Below are 21,051 nucleotides of genomic sequence, written 5' to 3' on the forward strand. Positions count from 1 at the left end.
ATCTTGATTCCAGCTTGTGCTTCTTCCAGCCTAGCGTTTCTCATGATGTACTCTGCATATAAGTAGATGGGGAAAAAATGGAAACAGTAACAGATTTTATTTTTGGGGGGTTCACAATCACTGCAGATAGTGACTGCAGTGACTGCAGAAATTAAAAGACACTTGCTCCTCGGAAGAAAAGCTATGACAAACCTATACAGCATATTGAAAAGCAGAGATATTACTTTAACGACAAATGTATGTACAGTCCAAGCTATGTTTTTTTTTTTAGTAGTCATGTATGGATGTGAGAGTTGGACCATAAAGAAAGCTCAGTACCAAAGAACTGATGCTTTCAAACTGTGGTATTGGAGAAGACTCTTGAGAATCCCTTGGACAGCAAGGAGATCAAACCAGTCAATCCTAAAGGAAATCAATCCAAAATTTTCATTGGAAGGATTGATGCTAAAGCCAAAGCTCTAATACTTTTCCACCTGATGCAAAGAGCTGACTCACTGGAAAAGACCCTAATACTGGGAAAGATTGAGAAGGGGGAGACAGAGGATGAGATGATTGGATGGCATCATTGATTCAAAGGACATGAGTCTGAGCAAACTCTGGGAGACAATGAAGGACAGGAAGGCCTGGTGCATTGCACTCCATGGGGTTGCAGAATCAGACATGACTGAGGGACTGAACAACAATAATTTTCTTAAATGAATTAATCAATACTTAGAGTTAAGAATGGGGCTTCCAAGATAGCTGAGTGGTAAAGAATCCACCTGCCAATGCAGGACATGTCAGTTCCATCCCTGGGTCAAGAAGATCCCTTGGAGAAGGAAATGGCAACCCACTCCAGTATTCTTGTCTGGGAAATCCCATGGACAGAGAAACTCAGTAGGCTACACTCCATGGGGTCAGAAAGAGCTGGACATGACTAAACAACAACAAAAAGAGAGTTAAGGCTAAACTTGTCATTACACCCCACTGACTCCAGCTACTTGAATAGATATTTTTCTATACTTTCGAGAGACCCTCTCTCCCTTCATTTCTTCATTATATAAGTATTTGATTGCCTGCAATGTGTCAGACACAGATCTTCTTGCTGGGGCTACAGCAGCATACCCAGTTTCAAGAGAGCTTACAGTCAGGTGGGGGTGTTCTTATGATCCATGGGTCACTTGCAATGGAATCACCCGAAGTATTTTGAGGACTTTGGAATCTGCATTTTTGAACAAGATTCCATATGACTCACATGCACATTAAAGCTGAGAAAACTTTCTTCAGATAAACAGGTTCCTACTGTACAGCATTGGGAACTATATTCGATATCCTGTGACAAACAATAATAGAAAAGAATATGAAAAATGCATATATATGTATAACTTAATCATTTAGCTATATAGCAGAAATTAGCACAACAGTGTGAATCCACTACAAAAAAATTTTTTTCAAAGTATAGATCAAGTCCGTCTCTTCTTTTGTAAAATCTTCCTAAGTCATCCGTGTTCAAAATTTCATCACCCTTCTCCAACCTCTCAGCTCTTATGCTTCAGAGCAGCCATTTATAAATCATGTCTTATTATGGCTCTTAAGATAGATAGATGATGTCATGTAATGGGGGCCTCTGGTGTCACACTACTTTGAGTTCAACTTCTTACCTGTAAAAGTTTCTAGGCCTCAGTTTCCACATCTGAAATACTGTGATATTGTCTACCTTACAAGCACTGCTTTGAGGATTAAATGAGATGACCAATGACAATACTGAGCACAATATTTGGCATAGACTAAGAATCCAATAAAAGCTGACAGCTACTTTTATTTTACTTTCTTGTATTTGTATGCACTACTTCCACACTCAGTTGGGGCCAGTGGCAAGAAGAATCTTTTGCCTATACACAGTATGTCACAGTCAGATGTGCTATGATCTTTATCGGCTATGATGGGAGTACCAACTTTTGCAGGCCTACTAGGTTTTTTTCCTATAATATTCAAAGAACATAAAACTTTACTTCATCTCACACATATGGTTACTCAATAAGATTCGGAATCAGAATGAAGAGACAAATGAACATTTAATCCAAGATGATAAGAAACTAATCTTCGAACAACAAAAGTTTTATGCATGCTTCATTTCAGGTATCATAGTTTATTTCACTACAAACTTGTTGCTTTGAACTTTTGACATATCAAATGCCACAAATGACTTGTTGATGTCAGGAAGAATAAATCTTATATGTTAGTGAAATGACATGCCTTCCAATCTGTCATGTGTATTTCTCTTATTTGTCTCTCATATTGATGGCAAAGTGTATTATAATTAAAATTCTTTACAAAGAGAGAAAGTCTGCTGAAACCAGTTCAGTTCAGTTCAGTTCAGTTGCTCAGTTGTGTCTGAATCTTTGTGACCCCATGGACTGCAGCATGCCAGGCCTCCCTGTCCATCACCAACTCCCAGAGTTCACCCAAACCCATGTCCATCGAGTCGGTGATGCCATCCAACCATCTCATCCTCCGTCGTCCCCGTCTCCTCCTGCCCTCAATCTTTCCCAGCATCAGGGTCTTTTCAAATGAGTCAGTTCTTTGCATCAGGTGGCCAAAGTGTCGGAGTTTCAGCTTCAACATCAGTCCTTCCAATGTACACCCAGGACTGATCTCCTTTAGGATGGACTGGATGGATCTCCTTGCAGTCCAAGGGACTCTCAAGAGTCTTCTCCAGCACCACAGTTCAAAAGCATCAATTCTTCGGTGCTGAGCTTTCTTTATAGTCCAACTCTCACATCCATACATGACTACTGGGAAAACCATAGCCTTGACTAGACAGACGTTTGTTGACAAAGTAATGTCTCTGCTTTTTAATATGCTGTCTAGATCGGTCATCACTTTCCTTCCAAGGACTAAGCGTCTTTTAATTTCATGGCTGCAGTCACCATCTGCAGTTATCACTTAAATACAAAAACTAGATGCTAGTGTCACTAGGAACAAGTATGCTCTTCTGAAAAAAATGACACAAAAATGTCTGAGAAGTAAAAAACTGTAGGTCAAGACAATGTGGGCATAGGCAAGACTGATTCAAAATGCAGCCCAAGAACACTTGGTATAAAAGTAGATTTGAATTTTAACTGGGTTTCAGTATAGAGCTGACAAACTTCAAATACAAAGATAGTGGTATTTGAGGAAGCCATAACGACAATAAGTCATTTTGCAGAATGTACTGAAATATGCTTTGATTAAAGTGATTAAGTACCAGATTATGATGTGAAACTATAATGACCCCTAGAAAAAAGTCAGCTTCTTTTATTCCTAGCAAGTTAAATTATATTTGCTAGTATTTGGAGTGTTACCATAGACACTATCAAGAACAAAAATTTCCTGGCAATGGATATAATCCACAAACCCTCATGAGACTAAATATAAATACTGAATTTTACATACTTCTTATAAACCCAATAATACATCAGTAGGCTTGCTAAGCAATTTTACGGTATGCATAAAAAGTAATTTGCTATTAACACCCTACTTATATTAAAGAATATGGCAGCAGATGAGCAATTTATAATGTAAATAAATCTATTCTCTTTAATTTTCTTTCTCCTTTTTAAAATGTAAAATTTCTTAGACATTTATAGCCATCATGGTCTCAGTGAAGTATTTCCTGAGGATTAATTAATAAACTTTGAGGGAGCTGATACACCAAAGCACAGTTAATAATCGCAGGAGAAATTAGCTACAGGTCTTGTGACAAGATCCTAGGGATCTTATTCCATTGGGCATTTCTGCTTCTTCTAATTCTCAGGATCCTATATGAAGAGTAAAGGGTATTTGTTTCAATAAATGGTAAGTAATCCACCCAAGAGCTCAGCTGAGAAACTAGAACTCAGACTTGAGGTTTTCCTCTCCCAAACACATGATCTAATTCCCTCTCTGTTTGCTGTACCTGCAAAGTGTACAGCAGATCTATCCAATTCTCTCTGTCTGTGTTACCATCACCTAGAACAGGCTATCCTACCCTCTCCTGAACTACGGCTCTAACTTCCAAAATGGTTTACCTGTCTTGTTCCCACACTAGGACTTCTCCAAGGATAATCTGGAACGATCTTTAAAAAATTTAATCAAAGTAAGTCTGCCTCCTTAGAACACTCCATAGATCTCTATCATGGTTACCTACTATGATGCCATATGTAAACTGGACTTTTCCAACCCTCTCCTCAAACTAGCCATATAGATCTTACTACTAAAAACTTGGACAGGGAGGCCTGGAGTGCTTCGATTCATGGGGTCGCAAAGAGTCAGACACGACTAAGCGACTGAACTGAACTGAACTGAACTAAAAACTAGAAACCTTGTTCTAAACACATGGTCTTCCCAGCTGGCTCCTCCCTCTCCCTGAAATGCACAGGTGATTTCTTTACAAGACAGGCTTCTTCTGTTTCAGGAATCAGCTGCAATGTTGCTTCCTCCCAGAGATCTGTCCTTAACCACTGTATGCAAAAATATCTGTTATTCTCTGTTATCCTACCCTGTTTTTCTTAGTGCTTATGATTTGCTTTTGTTTTTTTAATAGACTGCCTCATCAAATAGGATGAAAGTTCCACCTCTGTCAATCTACCAGTCAATTAACAACCCCTAGCATAGAACAGATAACCAGCAGACCATTAATACATGTTTGTTGAATGAATGAATGAATGATTCTATCTAAGGTCTATGTTCAGTTCAGTTCAGTTCAGTCGCTCAGTTGTGTCCGACTCTTTGTGACCCCATGGACTGCAGCATGCCAGGAGTTGTCCAGCATCAACTTCCGGAGTTTACTCAGACTCATGTCCATTGAGTCGGTGATGGCATCCAGCCATCTCATCCTCTGTCATCCCCTTCTCCTCCCGCCTTCTATCTTTCCCAGTATCAAGGTCTTTTCAAATGAGTCAGCTCTTCGCATCAGGTGGCCAAAGTATTGGAGTTTCAGCTTCAACATCAGTCCTTCCAATGAACATTCAGGACTGATCTCCTTTAGGATGGACTGGTTGGATCTCCTTGCAGTCCAAGGGACTCTCAAGAGTCTCCAACACCACAATTCAAAAGCATTAATTCTTTGGTGCTGAGCTTTCTTTATAGTCCAATTCTCACATCCATACATGATTACTGGAAAAACCATAGCCTTGACTAGACGGACCTTTGTTGACAAAGTAATGTCTCTGCTTTTTAATATGCTGTCTTGGTTGGTCATAACTTTCCCTCCAAGGAGTAAGTGTCTTTTAATTTCATGGCTGCAGTCACCATCTGCAGTGATTTTGGAGCACAAAAAAATAAAGTCTGACACTGTTTCCACTGTTTCCCCATCTATTTCCCATCATGGGACTGGATGCCATGATCTTCGTTTTCTGAATGTTGAGCTTTAAGCCAACTTTTTCACTCTCCTCTTTCACTTTCATCAAGAGACTCTTTAGTTCTTCACTTTCTGCAATGAGTGGTGTCATCTGTATATTGGAGGTTATTGATATTTCTCCCAGCAATCTTGAAGCTTGTGCTTCATCCAGGCCAGTGTTTCTCATATAACATATGAGTTATATGAGAAGCTCATATATGTACTCTGCATATAAGTTAAATAAGCAGGGTGACAATATACAGCCTTGATGTACTCCTTTCCCAGTTTGGAAACAGTCTGGAAACAGTCTGTTGTTCCATATCCAGTTCTAATTGTTTTTTCCTGACCTGCATACAGATATCTTAGGAGACAGGTCAGGTGGTCTGTATTCCCATCTCTTTCAGAATATTCCACAGTTTATTGTGATCCACACAGTCAAAGACTTTGGCATAGTCAATAAAGCAGAAATAGACTTTTTTTTTTCCTGGAACTCTAGCTTTTTTTGATGATCCAGCAGATGTTGGCAATTTGATCTCTGGTTCCTCTCTCTTTTCTAAAACCAGCTTGAATATCTGGAAGTTCACGGTTCATGTATTGCTGAAATCTGGCTTGGAAAATTTTGAGCATTTCTTTACTAGTATGTGAGAAGAGTGCAATTGTGAGGTAGTTTGAACCTTCTTTGGCATTGCCTTTCTTTGGGATTTGAATGAAAACTGACCTTTTCCAGTCCTGTGGCCACTGCTGAGTTTTCCAAATTTGCTGGCATATTGAGTGCAGCACTTTCACAGCATCATCTTTCAGGATTTGAAATAGCTCAACTGGAATTCCATCACCTCTACTAGCTTGGTTTGTAGTGATGCTTCCTAAGGCCCACTTGAATTCACATTCCAGGATGTCTGGCTCTAGGTGAGTGATCACACCATCATGATTATCTGGGTCATGAAGATCATTTTTGTATAGTTTTTCTGTGTTCTTGCCAGCTTTTCTTAATATCTTCTGCTTCTGTTAGGTCCATACCATTTTTTCCTTTATTGTGCCCATCTTTGCATGAAAAGTTCCTTTGGTATCTCTAATTTTCTTGAAGAGATCTCTAGTCTTTCCCATTCTATTGTTTTCCTCTATTTCTTTGCATTGATCACTGAGGAACGCTATCTTATCTCTGCTTGCTATTCTTTGGAACTCTGCATTCAAATGGGTATATCTTTCCTTTTCTTCTTTGCTGTTCACTTCTCTTTTCACAGCTATTCATAGGGCCTCCTCAGACAGCCATTTTGCCTTTTTTCATTTCTTTCTCTTGGGGATGGTCTTGATCACTATCACGAACCTCCAACCATAGTTCATCAGGCACTCTATCTATCAGATCTAGTCCCTTAAATCTATTTCTCACTTCCACTCTATAGTGGTAAGGGATTTGATTTAGGTTATACCTGAATGGTCTAGTGGTTTTCCCTACTTTCTTCAATTTAAATCTGAATTTGGCAATAAGGAGTTCATGATCTGAGCCACAGTCAGCTCCTGGTCTTGTTTTTCCTGACGGTATAGAGCTTCTCTGTCTTTGGCTGCAAATAATATATCAATCTGATTTCAGTGTTGACCATCTGGTGATGTCCTTGTGTAGAGTTACCAATACCCGTCGTCTCTTTATACAACTTTTAGAGATAAGAAAAATGAGAAATTTCCTTCCGAACTCCTTTCTTCTATACTTCCTCTTTTTTTGTGTGGACCTAAACTGGGAAAAACTTCCTAACATGTGTTTTTTTCAGAGTGGTGTCATTACTTATGAAATTCTCAGATATAGTGTCCTTTCAGACAGATTTCTGTCAAGGTGGTGGAGAGGATCACATATCACAGATAATTATATCAGTGCTATCAAATCAGTCAAATCCCAGAGGACACTGTAAAGACCTTTCCCACTCCCAATCTTTCAGTATTACTGCTTACGTTAAATCACAATTTGAATATTTAGAACATGAGACATTTCTATATATGACACTTGAAAATGACATTTGATCAGCTATATGTGGAAAAACTCTGGGGATTGCAATAAGACTGAGAACTATTATTAAGAAATAACCTTTATTATAAGAAATAATCTTTATTATTACAGTATTAAGAGCAACATACTTTCAGCGAACAATAACCTGATAGTTTCTCTGTTCTCAGTTGAGTCTCTGAGCAACTCAATCATCCATCAAGTTTTTTAGTTTCCTTATCTTAGGAAGGACATGGAAAACACTGGCTAAACCTCAACCGAATACAAGGTGAATGAGCCTAATGACCAGGACCTTTCTAGCAGTAAAGGATAACTTTGAAAGGTCCATTGTTTTAAACCACTGACCATCAGTTAAGGTACAAAGTTGAGTTCAATGAAAATTGGCTCTACAATATTTGAACTTGAAAAGTGCTGGAGGATAGTGTACTGTCTGTGTGTGTGTAGACATAACAAAGCTATTTTCAAGCACAGTGCTGGCAGAAGGCCCGCGGTAACTGCTCTGTGGGTCTGGTTACAATTATTTCACTATAGGGAACAACCCAGTGCAGTACATCCCTTTTCTGTCTGCTCAGCCTCACATGGAAATATGTGCTGTTTTTACTTCTCAAACCCCTTTTTTCAGCCCTCCTCCTTGACTACGTTTTAATTTTCTGTCCCTCTGTTGCAGAATATAGCCCAGCCATTCATGCCAGAAATCTCAGCTCAGTTCTACGCCAGAACTACAACACTACAATACAGGAGACACATTAGGAGTATGTGAAAGGAAGGGCATGTGTAATACCGCCTTCTTTACCCTGTAATTATACAGATTCTGGGCATACAGGCCTGTATACTCATATCTGTGCATGTGCTAAGTTCTTGTTGAAATAAATAAAACTCTCCTAAAAGGAAAGAACTGGTATATCCACTGTTATTTTACCTCAATCACCAAATGCATTCATGCTCTCCGCCCACTGCAACATTTCATACAGCTGAATGTGGCCCTTGGGAGAATTGTTAATGGAACATTTTATCCTGAAATGTGGTTCTAATTAAAACAAAACAAAGAAGATAAGAACAGTTTACAAGGTATCAGGCCTAAGATGCTAACTCCAATATTTAGAAATGTTTATGCCTATCACATACTTTCTATGTGGTCTCCCTTCAAGACGGTTGGTTTGAGAACTTTGAACCCCTAAATGAGTTACTTTAACTTGTTTTTTAAAAACTCCAGACTCCTTTTCAATTGTCTTATGTATTAACTTCTCAAAATAATTGCATTTCAAATTTTTTTGGCAGTGGCCCATATTTTTCCTGTATTGGAAGTACACACGAGTAACAGAGAGATCACAATGAAAGGTAAAACAGACATGAAGTGGCTGATGAATGGGAACTGCATAAAATTTATACAGATGGACATTTGGGGATTATAAGGAATGCAGATGGTAGGTTCAATTACCTAAGAAAAGAATGTTGGGGATAGTATTTTGAAACCAACAGCATATGGTGTGAATCATCCTGTGGTCCAACACATCTTTAATTCTTTGCATGTAGATCTTTCTATGTCTCACATTATCCCTTTCACCCAGATTAAGCCCAGGTCTAAGGTACCATTAGTAAACTGGGTAGGATGAATTGGAGCAGTGCATGGGGTCGCAAAGAGTCGGACACCACTGAGCGACTGAACTGAACTGAACTGATGGGAGACGTTGCTAGGCAGTATCAAGGAGAGAAACTGTAAAGTAGAAATATATCAAATTGAGCAATTCCGTTAACTTCATTTCCTTTGTACAAAAAATAAGAAAGTTGAAATACATGGATATTTAATGTTTATTTAGAATCGACCTTGTTCAAAACATTGTACGTAAGGTGTCATGACACCAAGGTTCCAGTTTGGATCATCAAGTCTGATATAGATTTTCGTCCAAGTCCTGTACCCTCTACCACCTTTCCACCAAAACTACTTCAATGACTTTCTTAAACTGTTTAGATATGAATGTTAGTGTCCATTTGCACCCCTAATGAGATTAAAAGATCCTCTTAGGACAAGTGATGTATTTTACAAATATTTAAATTATGCCCTGCCTAATTCACTTAGCTCCTATCATGATGCTTTAAAAATTATTTTTAGTATACAATAGATATTGATTACATATACATTAATAAAGACTGTAAAGTACAATCTTTACTCTCAAGGAATTTAAGCCTTGTTTGGAAGCTAATACATACGAAAACATCTTCTGTACAAGAACAGAAACTGTCTTAGTTATCTAGAACTATATTCTTCTTATATATATCCTACAGTCTTGTTCTAGATATATCTATATGGTATACTCTATAAACTAACAGTCATAGCACAATTGAAATAAGAAAGAACAGACAGATAAAGAGAAAGTAGATGAGCCTACCTAGGAATGCGTGTGTATGTATGCATGCATATATGGAGCATACCAAGGGCAGGAGGCTTCCCAGGTGGTTCTAGTAGTGAAGAACCGCCTGCCAATGCAGGAGACATGAGAGACCCTGGGTTGCGAAGATCCTCTGGAGGAAGGCATAGCAACCCCCTCCAGTATTCTTGCCTGGAGAATCCCATGGGCAGAGGAGCCTGGCGAACTATGATCCATAGGGTCACAAAGAGTTAGACAGGAAAGAAGCAAATTAGCACATACCAAGGTGAGCTACCATTCAATGTACCAGGTCTATTTTTAGTATACACAGAATACATACATGCAGATATTGAATAACATATGTATAGAACGGAAAACATATTATAGAATACAGAGTAGAACAGAATAGTAGGTACCACCCCAATTTATTTATTTAGATCTAGGTATATTATATGTTCTCAGGGCACTCCCCCTCTGGTCCCTGAGATATGAAATCTGAGGCAAAGGCTTTAGGTCACTTAAAACAAGAATTCATGGCAGATTCCTTGTATCAGTCCTAAATAATTTCAGATGTTTCTACCCAACTCAGTCCCTTTTATTTACCATTCACTGTGCAACATTTCTAGTTTGCTGAGTTCACATTATTCAAATTTCCAATGAGAGATCACTTGCAATTCAAGGCAAAAGGTTTTTTTTGGTGAACTTAAATTTTGAATTTCTTGAGCTAATGCTGATAATTTAACATATAAAACATTCTAGGGAAAATGGCTTTCCTCTGCTAATAGTTGCAGACTCAAGGCAGGAAAACTTTCAGTAAAACAGAGTTTATGATTGTGAACACTATGTTTTTATGAATGTCAGTTATTTCAACTCTATTTTATAAACCATTTTATATAAAACATCATTTGCTAGCAACATATTTTTTTCTTTCTCCTTGTCTGGAATACTGGTAATATATACTAGCACTGAGATACAAAGCACCTTACAAATGTGACTTGATGTTTTTCTAGGTTGTTCACTCAAAACTATTAGTCATGTTTCACTACTTTCTTCATTTAAGAAACCTGCTCTCAGGTTCCTCAGAAAACTAAAAACAGAATGCCCATATGATCCAGCAATCTCACTCCTAGGCATATATCCAAACAAAAATCTAAACTAAAAAGATACACGTACCTTTATGTTCAGAGCAGCACTATGCCCAACAGTTAAGACATGTAAACAACCTAAATATCCATCAACAGATGAGTGGATCAGGAAGAGGTGGTATACATACATATACAATGAAATACTACTCAGCCATAAAGAAGAACGAAATAAAGTCATTTGCAGTGACATTGATACAACTAGATTATTATTCTTAAGTGAAGTAAGTCAGAAAGAGAAAGACAAGTACCATATGATATCACTTCCATGTGGAATCTAAAATATGGCACAAATGAACTTATCTATGAAACAGACTCAACAGTCAGAGAAAAGACTAGTGGTTGCCGTGGTGGAGGGGTTTGGGGGAAGGATGAGTGGGAGGTGGGGTGAGTAAACCTAAATTATTGTACATGGAATGGATAAACAAGGTCCTACTGTACAGCACAGAGAACAACTATGTTCAGCATCCTATGATTAAGCATAATGGAAAATAATATTTCAAAAATAATCTGTGTATATATATATGTATATATATGTATACACATGTATATAACTGAGCCACTTTGTTGCACAGCAGCAATTAACAGAAAATTGTAAATAAACTACACTTCAATAAAAAATAAAGAAACCTGCTTCCAGGACACATTTTACTTACATGTTTTCAGTTACACTATTTAAAAAGACATCATTTTAAGTAGCGATGACCCAAATGATAATTAGTTTACTTGTAATCACTGATTACATATCCCCTATTCACTTGAAAAATCTGGCTTAAAGCCAAAAGTAAAAAAGTTGGCTTAAAGCTCAACATTCAGTAAACAACGATCATGGCATCTGGTCCCATCACTTCATGGCAAATAGATGGGGACACAGTAGAAACAGTGTCAGACTTTATTTTTGGGGGCTCCAAAATCACTGCAGATGGTGACTGCAGCCATGAAATTAAAAGACGCTTACTCCTTGGAAGAAAAGTTATGACCAACCTAGATAGCATATTCAAAAGCAGAGACATCACTTTGCCAACAAAGATCCATCTAGTCAAGGCTATGGTTTTCCCAGGCGTCATGTATGGATGTGAGAGTTGGACTGTGAAGAAAGCCGAGTGCTGAAGAATTGATGCTTTTGAACTGTGGTGTTGGAGATGACTCTTGAGAGCTCCTTGGACTGCAAGGAGATCCAACCAGTCCATTCTGAAGCAGATCATCCCTGGGATTTCTTTGGAAGGAATGATGCTAAAGCTGAAACTCCAGTACTTTGGCCACCTCATGTGAAGAGTTGACTCATTGGAAAAGACTCTGATGCTGGGAGGGATTGGGGTCAGGAGGAGAAGGGGACGACAGAGGATGAGATGGCTGGATGACATCACTGACTCGATGGACATGAGTCTGAGTGAACTCCCGGGAGTTGGTGATGGACAGGGAGGCCTGGCATGCTGCGATTCATGGGGTCGCAAAAAGTCGGACATGACTGAGCGACTGAACTGAATTGATTCACTCGAAAAAAAAAAAAACCACCAAGAAAACTACTTCCAAATCCACAAAATCCAAATTAGAGAAATGCTATAAATCTCTGAATCAATACATGTGTGATGAGGGTACCCCAACACAGAAACCGTTTCCTCTCCTTTCTTTTAAGATACTAGTGTTTTCTCTTATTCTGAAATTGGTCATTATTTTTAGAAGGGAAAATATTTAGAGCTTCTTTCAGCCAGGGAGCATCCTTGGGAACAGGAGGAAGTTGCCTAGTAATTAGAGAGGTAAAGTTATGATCAGACTGTCAGAGGTGGCTGTAGAGCTTAAAGAGGCTCAGACTCAGGGCCAAAAAGGAAGGGAGACAGCTTTGTGGAGGAACTGAAGAATCCTTCCAGTCTGGGGAGTGGTACACTTTTACCGCAGGGTCCAGGGGTGTGTTACAGTGGAGACTGTTGCAACACATGTTCTTACAAACCCTATAGGATAAGGATGGCCTACAAGTCCTATTACAGCAGAGTTAATGATCAAACTTTTTTGCATTCTGATAAGAGATCAGAACACTTTTAACTTATTTGTCTCTATGTCTTATATTTATTTTCTCTTCCCTTAGTTTCCCAAGATTTTTCAGAAAAGCTCCAACCTTAGGGCAACAAGAAGACTCAGAAGGCAAAGGGGTCAATGGTTGGAGTAGCATCCAGAGTAAGAGCCACAGTCCTACTGATGCAGGCAAGCACTTGCGGACGTAAAGGAAGCAGGTTGTAGGGAAGCTGGGAGGTGAGAGTTCTCCCCAAGTAAATACCACTGGAACTAGTGACACTGGGAGAAATGACGCATTTCTCCTCGTCAGACAGGAAGAGCTAAGACATGCAGCTGAATGGGGACTGGCAGTCTATGCCTGCAGTTTTTCACTAGAACACTCGACCTCATCCAGGGACTCATCAGACCTGAGCAGGGGGTGTGTATCTGAAGCATTGGCCAGAGTTCTGGGGCAGAATTCTGCCCAGCTCTGCGGTCTCTCTCTTCCCTCCTTTTATAAGGGAGTATAGTGGTCCATCTCCCCACCCCAATCCTTGTTTTCTCTTTCTGTGGTTTCAATGACCCATCAAGCCTGGTCCAAAAATATTAAGTGGAAAATTCCAGAAACAATTCATAAGTTTAAATTGCACACCATGCTGAGTAGTGTGATGAACTTTCATACAGTCCAGCTGTATGGATCCCCGTCCCACCTGGGATCCCCAACCATGGGGTGATGATCCAGATCACTCAAAGATGACCCTCCTTCTTATGCACCATCAGAAGGGCAACAGTATGCCTGTGCCATTCACTTCACTTCCTCTCAACATGGAGGCATCTCATCATCTCACATCATCCCAAGAAAAGTAAGTACAGTTCTACGGTTCTATAAGATACTTTGAAAGAGACCACATTCATATAACTGTTAGTACAGTGTTTTATTATAATTACTCTATTTTCAGTTATTGTTATTCGCTTCTTACTGTGCCTAACTTATAAATTAAACTTTGTTACAGATCTGTACTCACGGAAAAAACATAGTACTATAGGACTTGGTACTATCTGTAGTTAAAGGCATCTACATGCCTTTAACTTGGAACATGGATAAGGGGGAACTACTATCAGGCTCTTCAACATGTGATAGTAAAGGCTGAATCTCAAAATATTACCAGTGTTGAAGTGTTGCTAAGAAGTACTAGTGGTACAGGCTGAGTGGTTGGGTGACGTACACTTACCAGGGTTAAACTTAGCTTTTGAACAACTGCAACCATGGTACGTTACTTGAGTTCCTCACTACAATTTCTTAGTTTTAGATCCTTTTTCTCCTGTGGGAGGCCTATTGCTTATTGGAGCTAGTTTATCCATATTTGACCCACTCTTTAGGTACTCAGCTCTCTTTTCCCTAACATTCAGCTTCACTTACAAGCAGAGATTGGCCTGTAGAACAAACTGATGGAGATGTATGGAAAGATTTATTCTTTCTCATATGATCAGGTTATTTACTATATACTGTGGACAAATCACTGGACTAGACCGTTAAAAAGCTTAAAATATAGTGGATTTTCTACCTAAGCTATGTTTTTACAAACTTACTTCCACCCATCACAGTTTTGGCAAAAATCAATCTTAAAAAAATACTCAAAATTTGCTCAAAATGCAAAGGAAAAGAAAAGAGGCAGCTTTCCAGTGTGTTCCCTGGACCCAAAGCAACCTTATCCAACTGAGTGTGTTGTTTGAAGCATAAAATTAAGGATTTTTCATTTGAGCTTGAATAGTGGTTAAAGGAATTATTGCTGAAAATATTAGAGTTATAGTAATATTTCAAGTAACTAAGTAGCATGTGGTTCTATTTCCACGGTTATAGTACTTGGTTGCTACATTTGAGATTATTTATCTCTTTTTGGTGGGGTATAGGGGGAACAGAGGGATGCAGGAAGAATTCCTGATTTTCTTTCAGTATTTTGTGGACAGAAAAATATTCCAGAGAAACAACCCAGAATTTCAGAATGAAGATGATATATTCTTTAAAATCCAATTTAGTCACCAAATTAGAAACGCAGACACTTAATCTGCTGTCACAACAGTCCAGAGAAAGGTTATAAAGTGAGAACAGGATAAGTGCCAGTTCCTTGCTAAACTTTAAACACTTTAAAAGATATAATACGTCGAGATGATTTAACTTAGTTAACACTGTCCAAAAAATCCAAACATTCAATGTCAATGCTAAGGGGCAGGAGGCCACCTAAAGATAGGGTACCTGCTGTGGTCTGAATAGCTGTGTCCCCTCAAAATCCATATGTTGACACCTAACACCCAATGTGATAGGATTAGGAGGTGGGGCCTTTGGGAGGTGATCAGGTGACAAGGTTGGAGCCCTCTTGAATGGGACCAGTGCTCTTATAAGAGATTTCAGAGATCTCCCTTGCCCTCCCCTTCTACCATGTAAGGCCAAATAGGAAGTGGGTCCATGCCAGACACTGAATCTGCTGGCTCCTTGATCTTGGATGTTTCAGCCTCTCGAGCTGTGAGAAATAAGTGTTGTTCATAAGCTACTCAGCTTATGGTATTTTGTCACAACAGCTCAAATGTGCTAGAGTCTGTGTTCTTCCGCCTGTCTCAGTCCAAGGAATTACACATGACTTAGCAATTGACTGAATCCACATTACACTGAGGCCCAACTGCCTTACAGAGGCTGTTCTGCCTTACAAAGAATCAGCTGTAAATGTTGGGAAGCCATCTGTGTACTGAGAATGAAACTGTACTGTTATTAATGCCCAAGTCTCGTCATGATTCTTCTATTCTTTTCCTGTCACCTGCTATTGTTCTACAGCAGATTTAGATGAAAGAATCTTTCCAGTCCTCCCTAGGGCAGTGGTGCAGAGCTATTTTTGGAAAAACACTTAGCGTCATTATTTCAGTTCTTTTTTGTCATGACCCTCTTGTACGATGGCCTCAGTGTGCAGGTCCACAATCCCTTCTACAAAATTCTTGGACCAGATGTGATTGGAAGTCAAGATTTTTCAGGTACGGTATCCTTAGTTCCAGTGAGGTCCAAGACAGCACCTCATAATCAAATACATTAACGTTTCTGCAGGGAAATGTATGAATTTTCACAATAAAGAAAAACTGTAAGCAGCCTCAAATTAGTTTAGGGCAAGCTTTGCCATCAAATGAGTTTTGGTGTTAGATTTGCAAAAACTACTGTCAGTTTTGGGGGCGTTTTGGCTTTTGAAATTGAGGATAAGAAAGTGTCGATCTCTACTGGGTTTTCAAATAGTTAAAACAAACTGAACTATTGGTGCTTAGAGAAAGAAGAGACAAAAACTACCACCATACAAATCTAATCCAAGAACCTAAAATAACCTGAGGGGGACTTTCAAAGGGATCTTTGAAACACCAGATTTGACTACATTAAACAGAGCTTTATGGTAAGTGGGTTGCCTTTCTTCCTGGGCTCCCATCATATGACCCTTGACATATGTTATTCCCCAGAGTGAGTCTGTGATGATTCTATTGTCATGGAATCTGAGCTGCATTGCTGACCTGCAGGGAAAGGGCCCAGAAGTAGGCAGACCTAAGCGTTCTGAGACTCACAGAACATTCCCAGACTAGAATAAAAACCTCAACAAGGCAAGAAGAGTGTTGCAGCCAACTGGCAAGCTTACACTATGACTCCAGAATAAAGCAATTACACTGTTTGATTTTTTAAGAAGATAACCCCAAAAGTTGCCTTTTCCCTTAATATAGGGGAACCATTTGTTAAGCCCTATTCTTTGAAGTTTTAAAGGTGGAATTGTGAAGATTATATTCTGGGTTGTGCTAGGGATTATATACTAACAAAGGGATAAAGTGCCCTTGAGCTGAGGGGCTGTCACCAGTGGAGACAAATGGAGGTAAAGGCTTACTTGGCTTCCAGGGCCAATGCGATGATGCCTGCAGCCATGGGGGCTGAGGCTGATGTCCCTGTGTGGTTGTCCGTGCAACGCTGCCTCAGATCCGTAGTGATCTAGAAGACAGAAGTGGAAAATTTAGGACTCTGGAGTCAATGTGAGTCACATGCAAGTAGAAAGAAATTTACTCATAAAACTGGAATGGAGGGGTGTTGAAATAGTTGTTTTAAATTCCTGGTTCCTGTGCTCCTATGACCGTATCACTTCCAGAGAATTGCCTGTGTAAATCAACTTTGCAAAGGGAAGGGTCTGGAAATTGGATTCCACTTGTGTTACAACTGAGGTCAAGACTAAGGTGAGCCTTTGGCCTGAAACACACAGATTGTGCAAGTTTATCCTTAAAATCTACACCTAGCCACCTCACTTGCCTCACTCTGGTCCCAGCTTTAGCTAACATCAATGTACTTTTATTACCTCAACATTTTAAATAATCAAACATGTTGAGCCAATCACCAGACACTGAGTTAAACATGATCAGCGTAAGGAATAAAAGTACAGGGTCTTGTTCCTGCCCTCCTGGAACTATCACCTTGGAAAAGCTGCAGGTGCAAGCAAAAGATTTGTTCTGTTTTAGAAGGAATGTTTGCTTAAAGACTCATTTCTAGGATACACAGAAATGTGACTTGGATGAACCAAGATTTAAATCCTGACACATTTAACACAAACACTAAAAACAAGGTTGAAGCCACTGCAATTGATGTGAAATTAACAGCCCTAAGTACATGCTTGAAAACTATAGGAGATTAGCCATTTTCCATTTTTTTGAAAACCAAAATGTAAGAATCAGATCATTGTCTCCTCTTGGATTGAAACCAGTTCACTTTAGCTGTGGTTGAATAACATGCCCATCAGTAAGGGCAGGGTTTCTCAACCTGTGTTTCATGATCATTTCCTGAAGGAAGAAAATTAAAATGCAGATTCTTCATAACCAGCGAAAGGAAGCATAAGGGTAAAAGATTTTGCAAACCATTATAACAGCTAAGATTTAAAAATCCTTCCTCCCTGATAAGAATCCATTTTTGCACTCCCCCCTTGGGACTATCAGCCCTCCTGTTGGGAAGGTATAAGGTTTATGAGATGAACTTACTAGGACTCACATCGCAGCTATTGAAAGACATTGGTAAAGCTTTCTCAGGCATCAAGATAAGTACATCGCCCATCTTTTACAGATAAGAAAACTGAAGTGAGGACATACCTGGTGGCTCAGTGGTAAAGAATGTGCCTGCCAATGCAGCAGACATGGGTTCCATCCCCGATCTGGGAAGATTCCACATGGTGCAGAGTAGCTAAGCCTGTGCTCTACAGCCCAGGAGCCGCAACTACTGAGTCCTTCTGTCACAACTACTGAAGCCCATGCACCTTAGAGCCTGTGCTCCCCAACAAGAGAAGCCAACATAATGAGAAGCCTGGGCACTGAAACCAGAGATAGCCCTACTTGCTGCAGCTAGAGAAAAACCCGCACGGAATGAAGACCCAGCACAGCCATAGGTAAACAAATAAAATTATAAGAAAAATTAAGAAGAAAGGAAAACAGGTGAAAGATCAGCAGAAAGGTACAGGGAGACAGAGGTGGCAAAAACAAAGCCCTGTTTTTCTACGGTGCATCCTTCAAGAGAAGTATGCAGATAAGCTGACTTGGAAAGAAACTTGATCATCACCAAAAGAAACTAATGCGTAACTCCTTAGACATGAATCCTCCCCTAAAAGTTTCCCTGGTGTCGTGTGAGGATGTCTGAAGGGACTCTTTAATTATCAGTTATAAAACAAGATGGACATCTTGGTGATTTCATTTCACACGACACCATCAGTGCTCACTGTCTGCTCCTAATGCCTTTTGACACCTCTAATATTACCAGCTTGGGCTTCCAAGGTGGCAATAGTGGTAAAGAACCCGCCTGCCAATGCAGGAGACTTAAGAGACACAGCTTCAATCCCTGAGTCGGGAAGATACCCTGGAGGAGGAAATGGCAATCCACTCCAGTATTCTTGCCTGGAGAATTCCATGGACAGAGAATCCTGGAGGGCTACAGTCCATAGAGTTGCAGAGTTGGACATGACTGAAGTGACTTATGCATGCACACAATGTTACCAGCTTAGCCATCCTAGAGAGGTGCTGATACAAAAGAAGTAGGAGAAAGAACAAAAATATAGATAACCACATAGATATGGTGGCAGTAGAGGAAAGAAGAGTCTTGTACTCTTCTTTGGACTAACTGATTGCTGGGCAAGAGCCCAACAGTGTGTTTGGCAAGCAGGGAGAGTTGTTTCTAGATTCACAGATTTGATTAGCCAGCCATCCATGGAGCCTCCACATTGTAGATGTTCAAGAGACAGCTGGGTAAAGAGAGCCCTACCTGTTTCTCCATTAAGAAACCCTCTTGCACTGTTGGTGGGAAGGTAAATTGATGCTGCTACTATGAGGACAGTATGAAGGTTCCTTAAAAATCTAAAACTAGAACTACCATATGAGTCAGCAATTCCACTACTTGGCATTTACCCTGAGAAAGTCACAATTCAAAGAGACACATGTACACCAATGTTCACTGCAGAGCTGTTTACAATAGCCGGGACACAGAAGAACCTAAATGTTCATTGACAGGTGAATGGGTAAAGATGTGGTATATGTATGCAATGGAATATTACTCAGTCACAAAAATGAATGAAATTGGGTCATTTGCAGTGATGTGGACGGACCTAAAAAGTGTCATACACAGTAAAGTAAGTCAAAAAGAGAAAAAAAAATACATACACATTAAAAATAAAAATGCATACACATTAAAAATACTGTATACATTTGCATAATGCCTAATATATGGACATGAGAGTTGGACTATAAAGAAAGCTGAGCACTGAAGAATTGATGCTTTTGAACTGTGGTGTGGAGAAGACTCTTGAGAGTCTCTTGGACTGCAAGGTGATACAACCAGTCAGTCCTAAAGGAAATCAATCCTGAATACTCATTGGAAGGGCAGATGCTGAAGCTGAAACTCCAATACTTTGGCTACCTGTTGCAAAGAACTGACTTGTTTAAAAAGACCCTGATGCTGGGAAAGATTGAAGGCAGGAGGAGAAGGGGACGACAAAGGATGAGATGGTTGGATGGCATCACTGACTCGATGGACATGAGTTTGAGCAAGCTCCAGGAGTTGGTGATGGACAGGGAAGCTTGGTGTGCTGCAGTCCACGGGGTCACAAAGAGTCAGACACGACTGAGCGACTGAACTGAAAGTATAGACATGAAATCTAGCAACATGGTACAGATGAACCTGTTTGCAGAGCAAGAAAAGAGATGTGATGTAGAGAAGGGATACTGGGACATGATGTGGGGAGAGGAGGGTGGGATGAACTGGGAGAGAAGCATTAAAATATATACACGAACATGTAAAACAGACAGCTAGTGGAAAGCTGCAGCATAGCACAGGAAGCTCAGCCCAGTGCTGTGATGACCTAGGAGGGTGGTTTGGGGGTAGGGTGGGAGGGAGGCTGAAGAGGGAGGAGTTATATGTAACTTACAGCTGATTCATTTTGCTGTACAGCAAAAACCAACCCAACATTATAAAGCAACGATATTGTTATTTGTTTAGTTCCAAGTTACATCTGACTTACTTGAGATCCCATGGACTACAGCCCTTCAGGCTCCTCTGTCTATGAGATTTTCTAGGAAAGAGTCCTGGAACGGGTTGCCATTTTCTTTTCCAGGGGATCTTACTAACCCAGGGATCAAACCCACGTCTCCTGCATCGTCAAGAGGATTCTTTACCACTGAACCACCTGGAAGCCCTTAAAGCTATGATACACCAATAATAAAATTTTTAAAAATTAAAAAAGCGACTTCTGAGATTTTCAGTTGTTGACTTTAAAAAGGTATTTCTTTTTGTGGGGGGTGTGGGTAAAAAAAAACCACAGATTTACCATTTTAATAGTCTTTAACAATGTATAGTACAGTATTGCTAATTACATGCACACTGTTGTGCGATTCTAGAGCCCTGTGATATTTTCATCTTGCAGGACTGAACTTCTACCCATTAAACAACTCCCCACCCCCTCTCCCTGGCAACCACCACTCTACTGTCTGCTTCTATGCCTGTCACTGCTCTAGGTACCTCATGTCAGTGGAATTACCCAGCATTTTTTGTGTGAGTGTGTGTGACTGGCTTATTTCACTTAGAATAATGTCCTCAAGGCTCATCCGTATTGTAGACAATGGCAGGATTTCCTTCTTTTTAGGCTGCATAATATTCCACTGTATTACTCCACTGTGTTATATAGTATATTT

At 39.8% G+C, this 21,051-nt stretch overlaps 1 protein-coding gene across 6 annotated transcripts in view; it reads right to left on the reverse strand.

Moving 5' to 3' along the window:
• The window catches only part of PCSK5 (proprotein convertase subtilisin/kexin type 5), a 507,422-nt gene that overhangs the window by 260,964 nt on the left and 225,407 nt on the right, over positions 1–21,051 (reverse strand). For all 6 annotated transcript variants that reach the window (XM_060409352.1, XM_042243336.2, XM_042243335.2 and 3 more), the window contains one exon: positions 16,731–16,831. In XM_060409352.1, the coding sequence (XP_060265335.1) occupies positions 16,731–16,831 (101 nt within the window). The remainder of the gene's footprint in view (positions 1–16,730; positions 16,832–21,051) is intronic.

This window comes from Ovis aries, chromosome 2, assembly GCF_016772045.2.
Source record: "Ovis aries strain OAR_USU_Benz2616 breed Rambouillet chromosome 2, ARS-UI_Ramb_v3.0, whole genome shotgun sequence".
In the NCBI taxonomy this organism is placed as follows: Eukaryota; Metazoa; Chordata; class Mammalia; order Artiodactyla; family Bovidae; genus Ovis; species Ovis aries.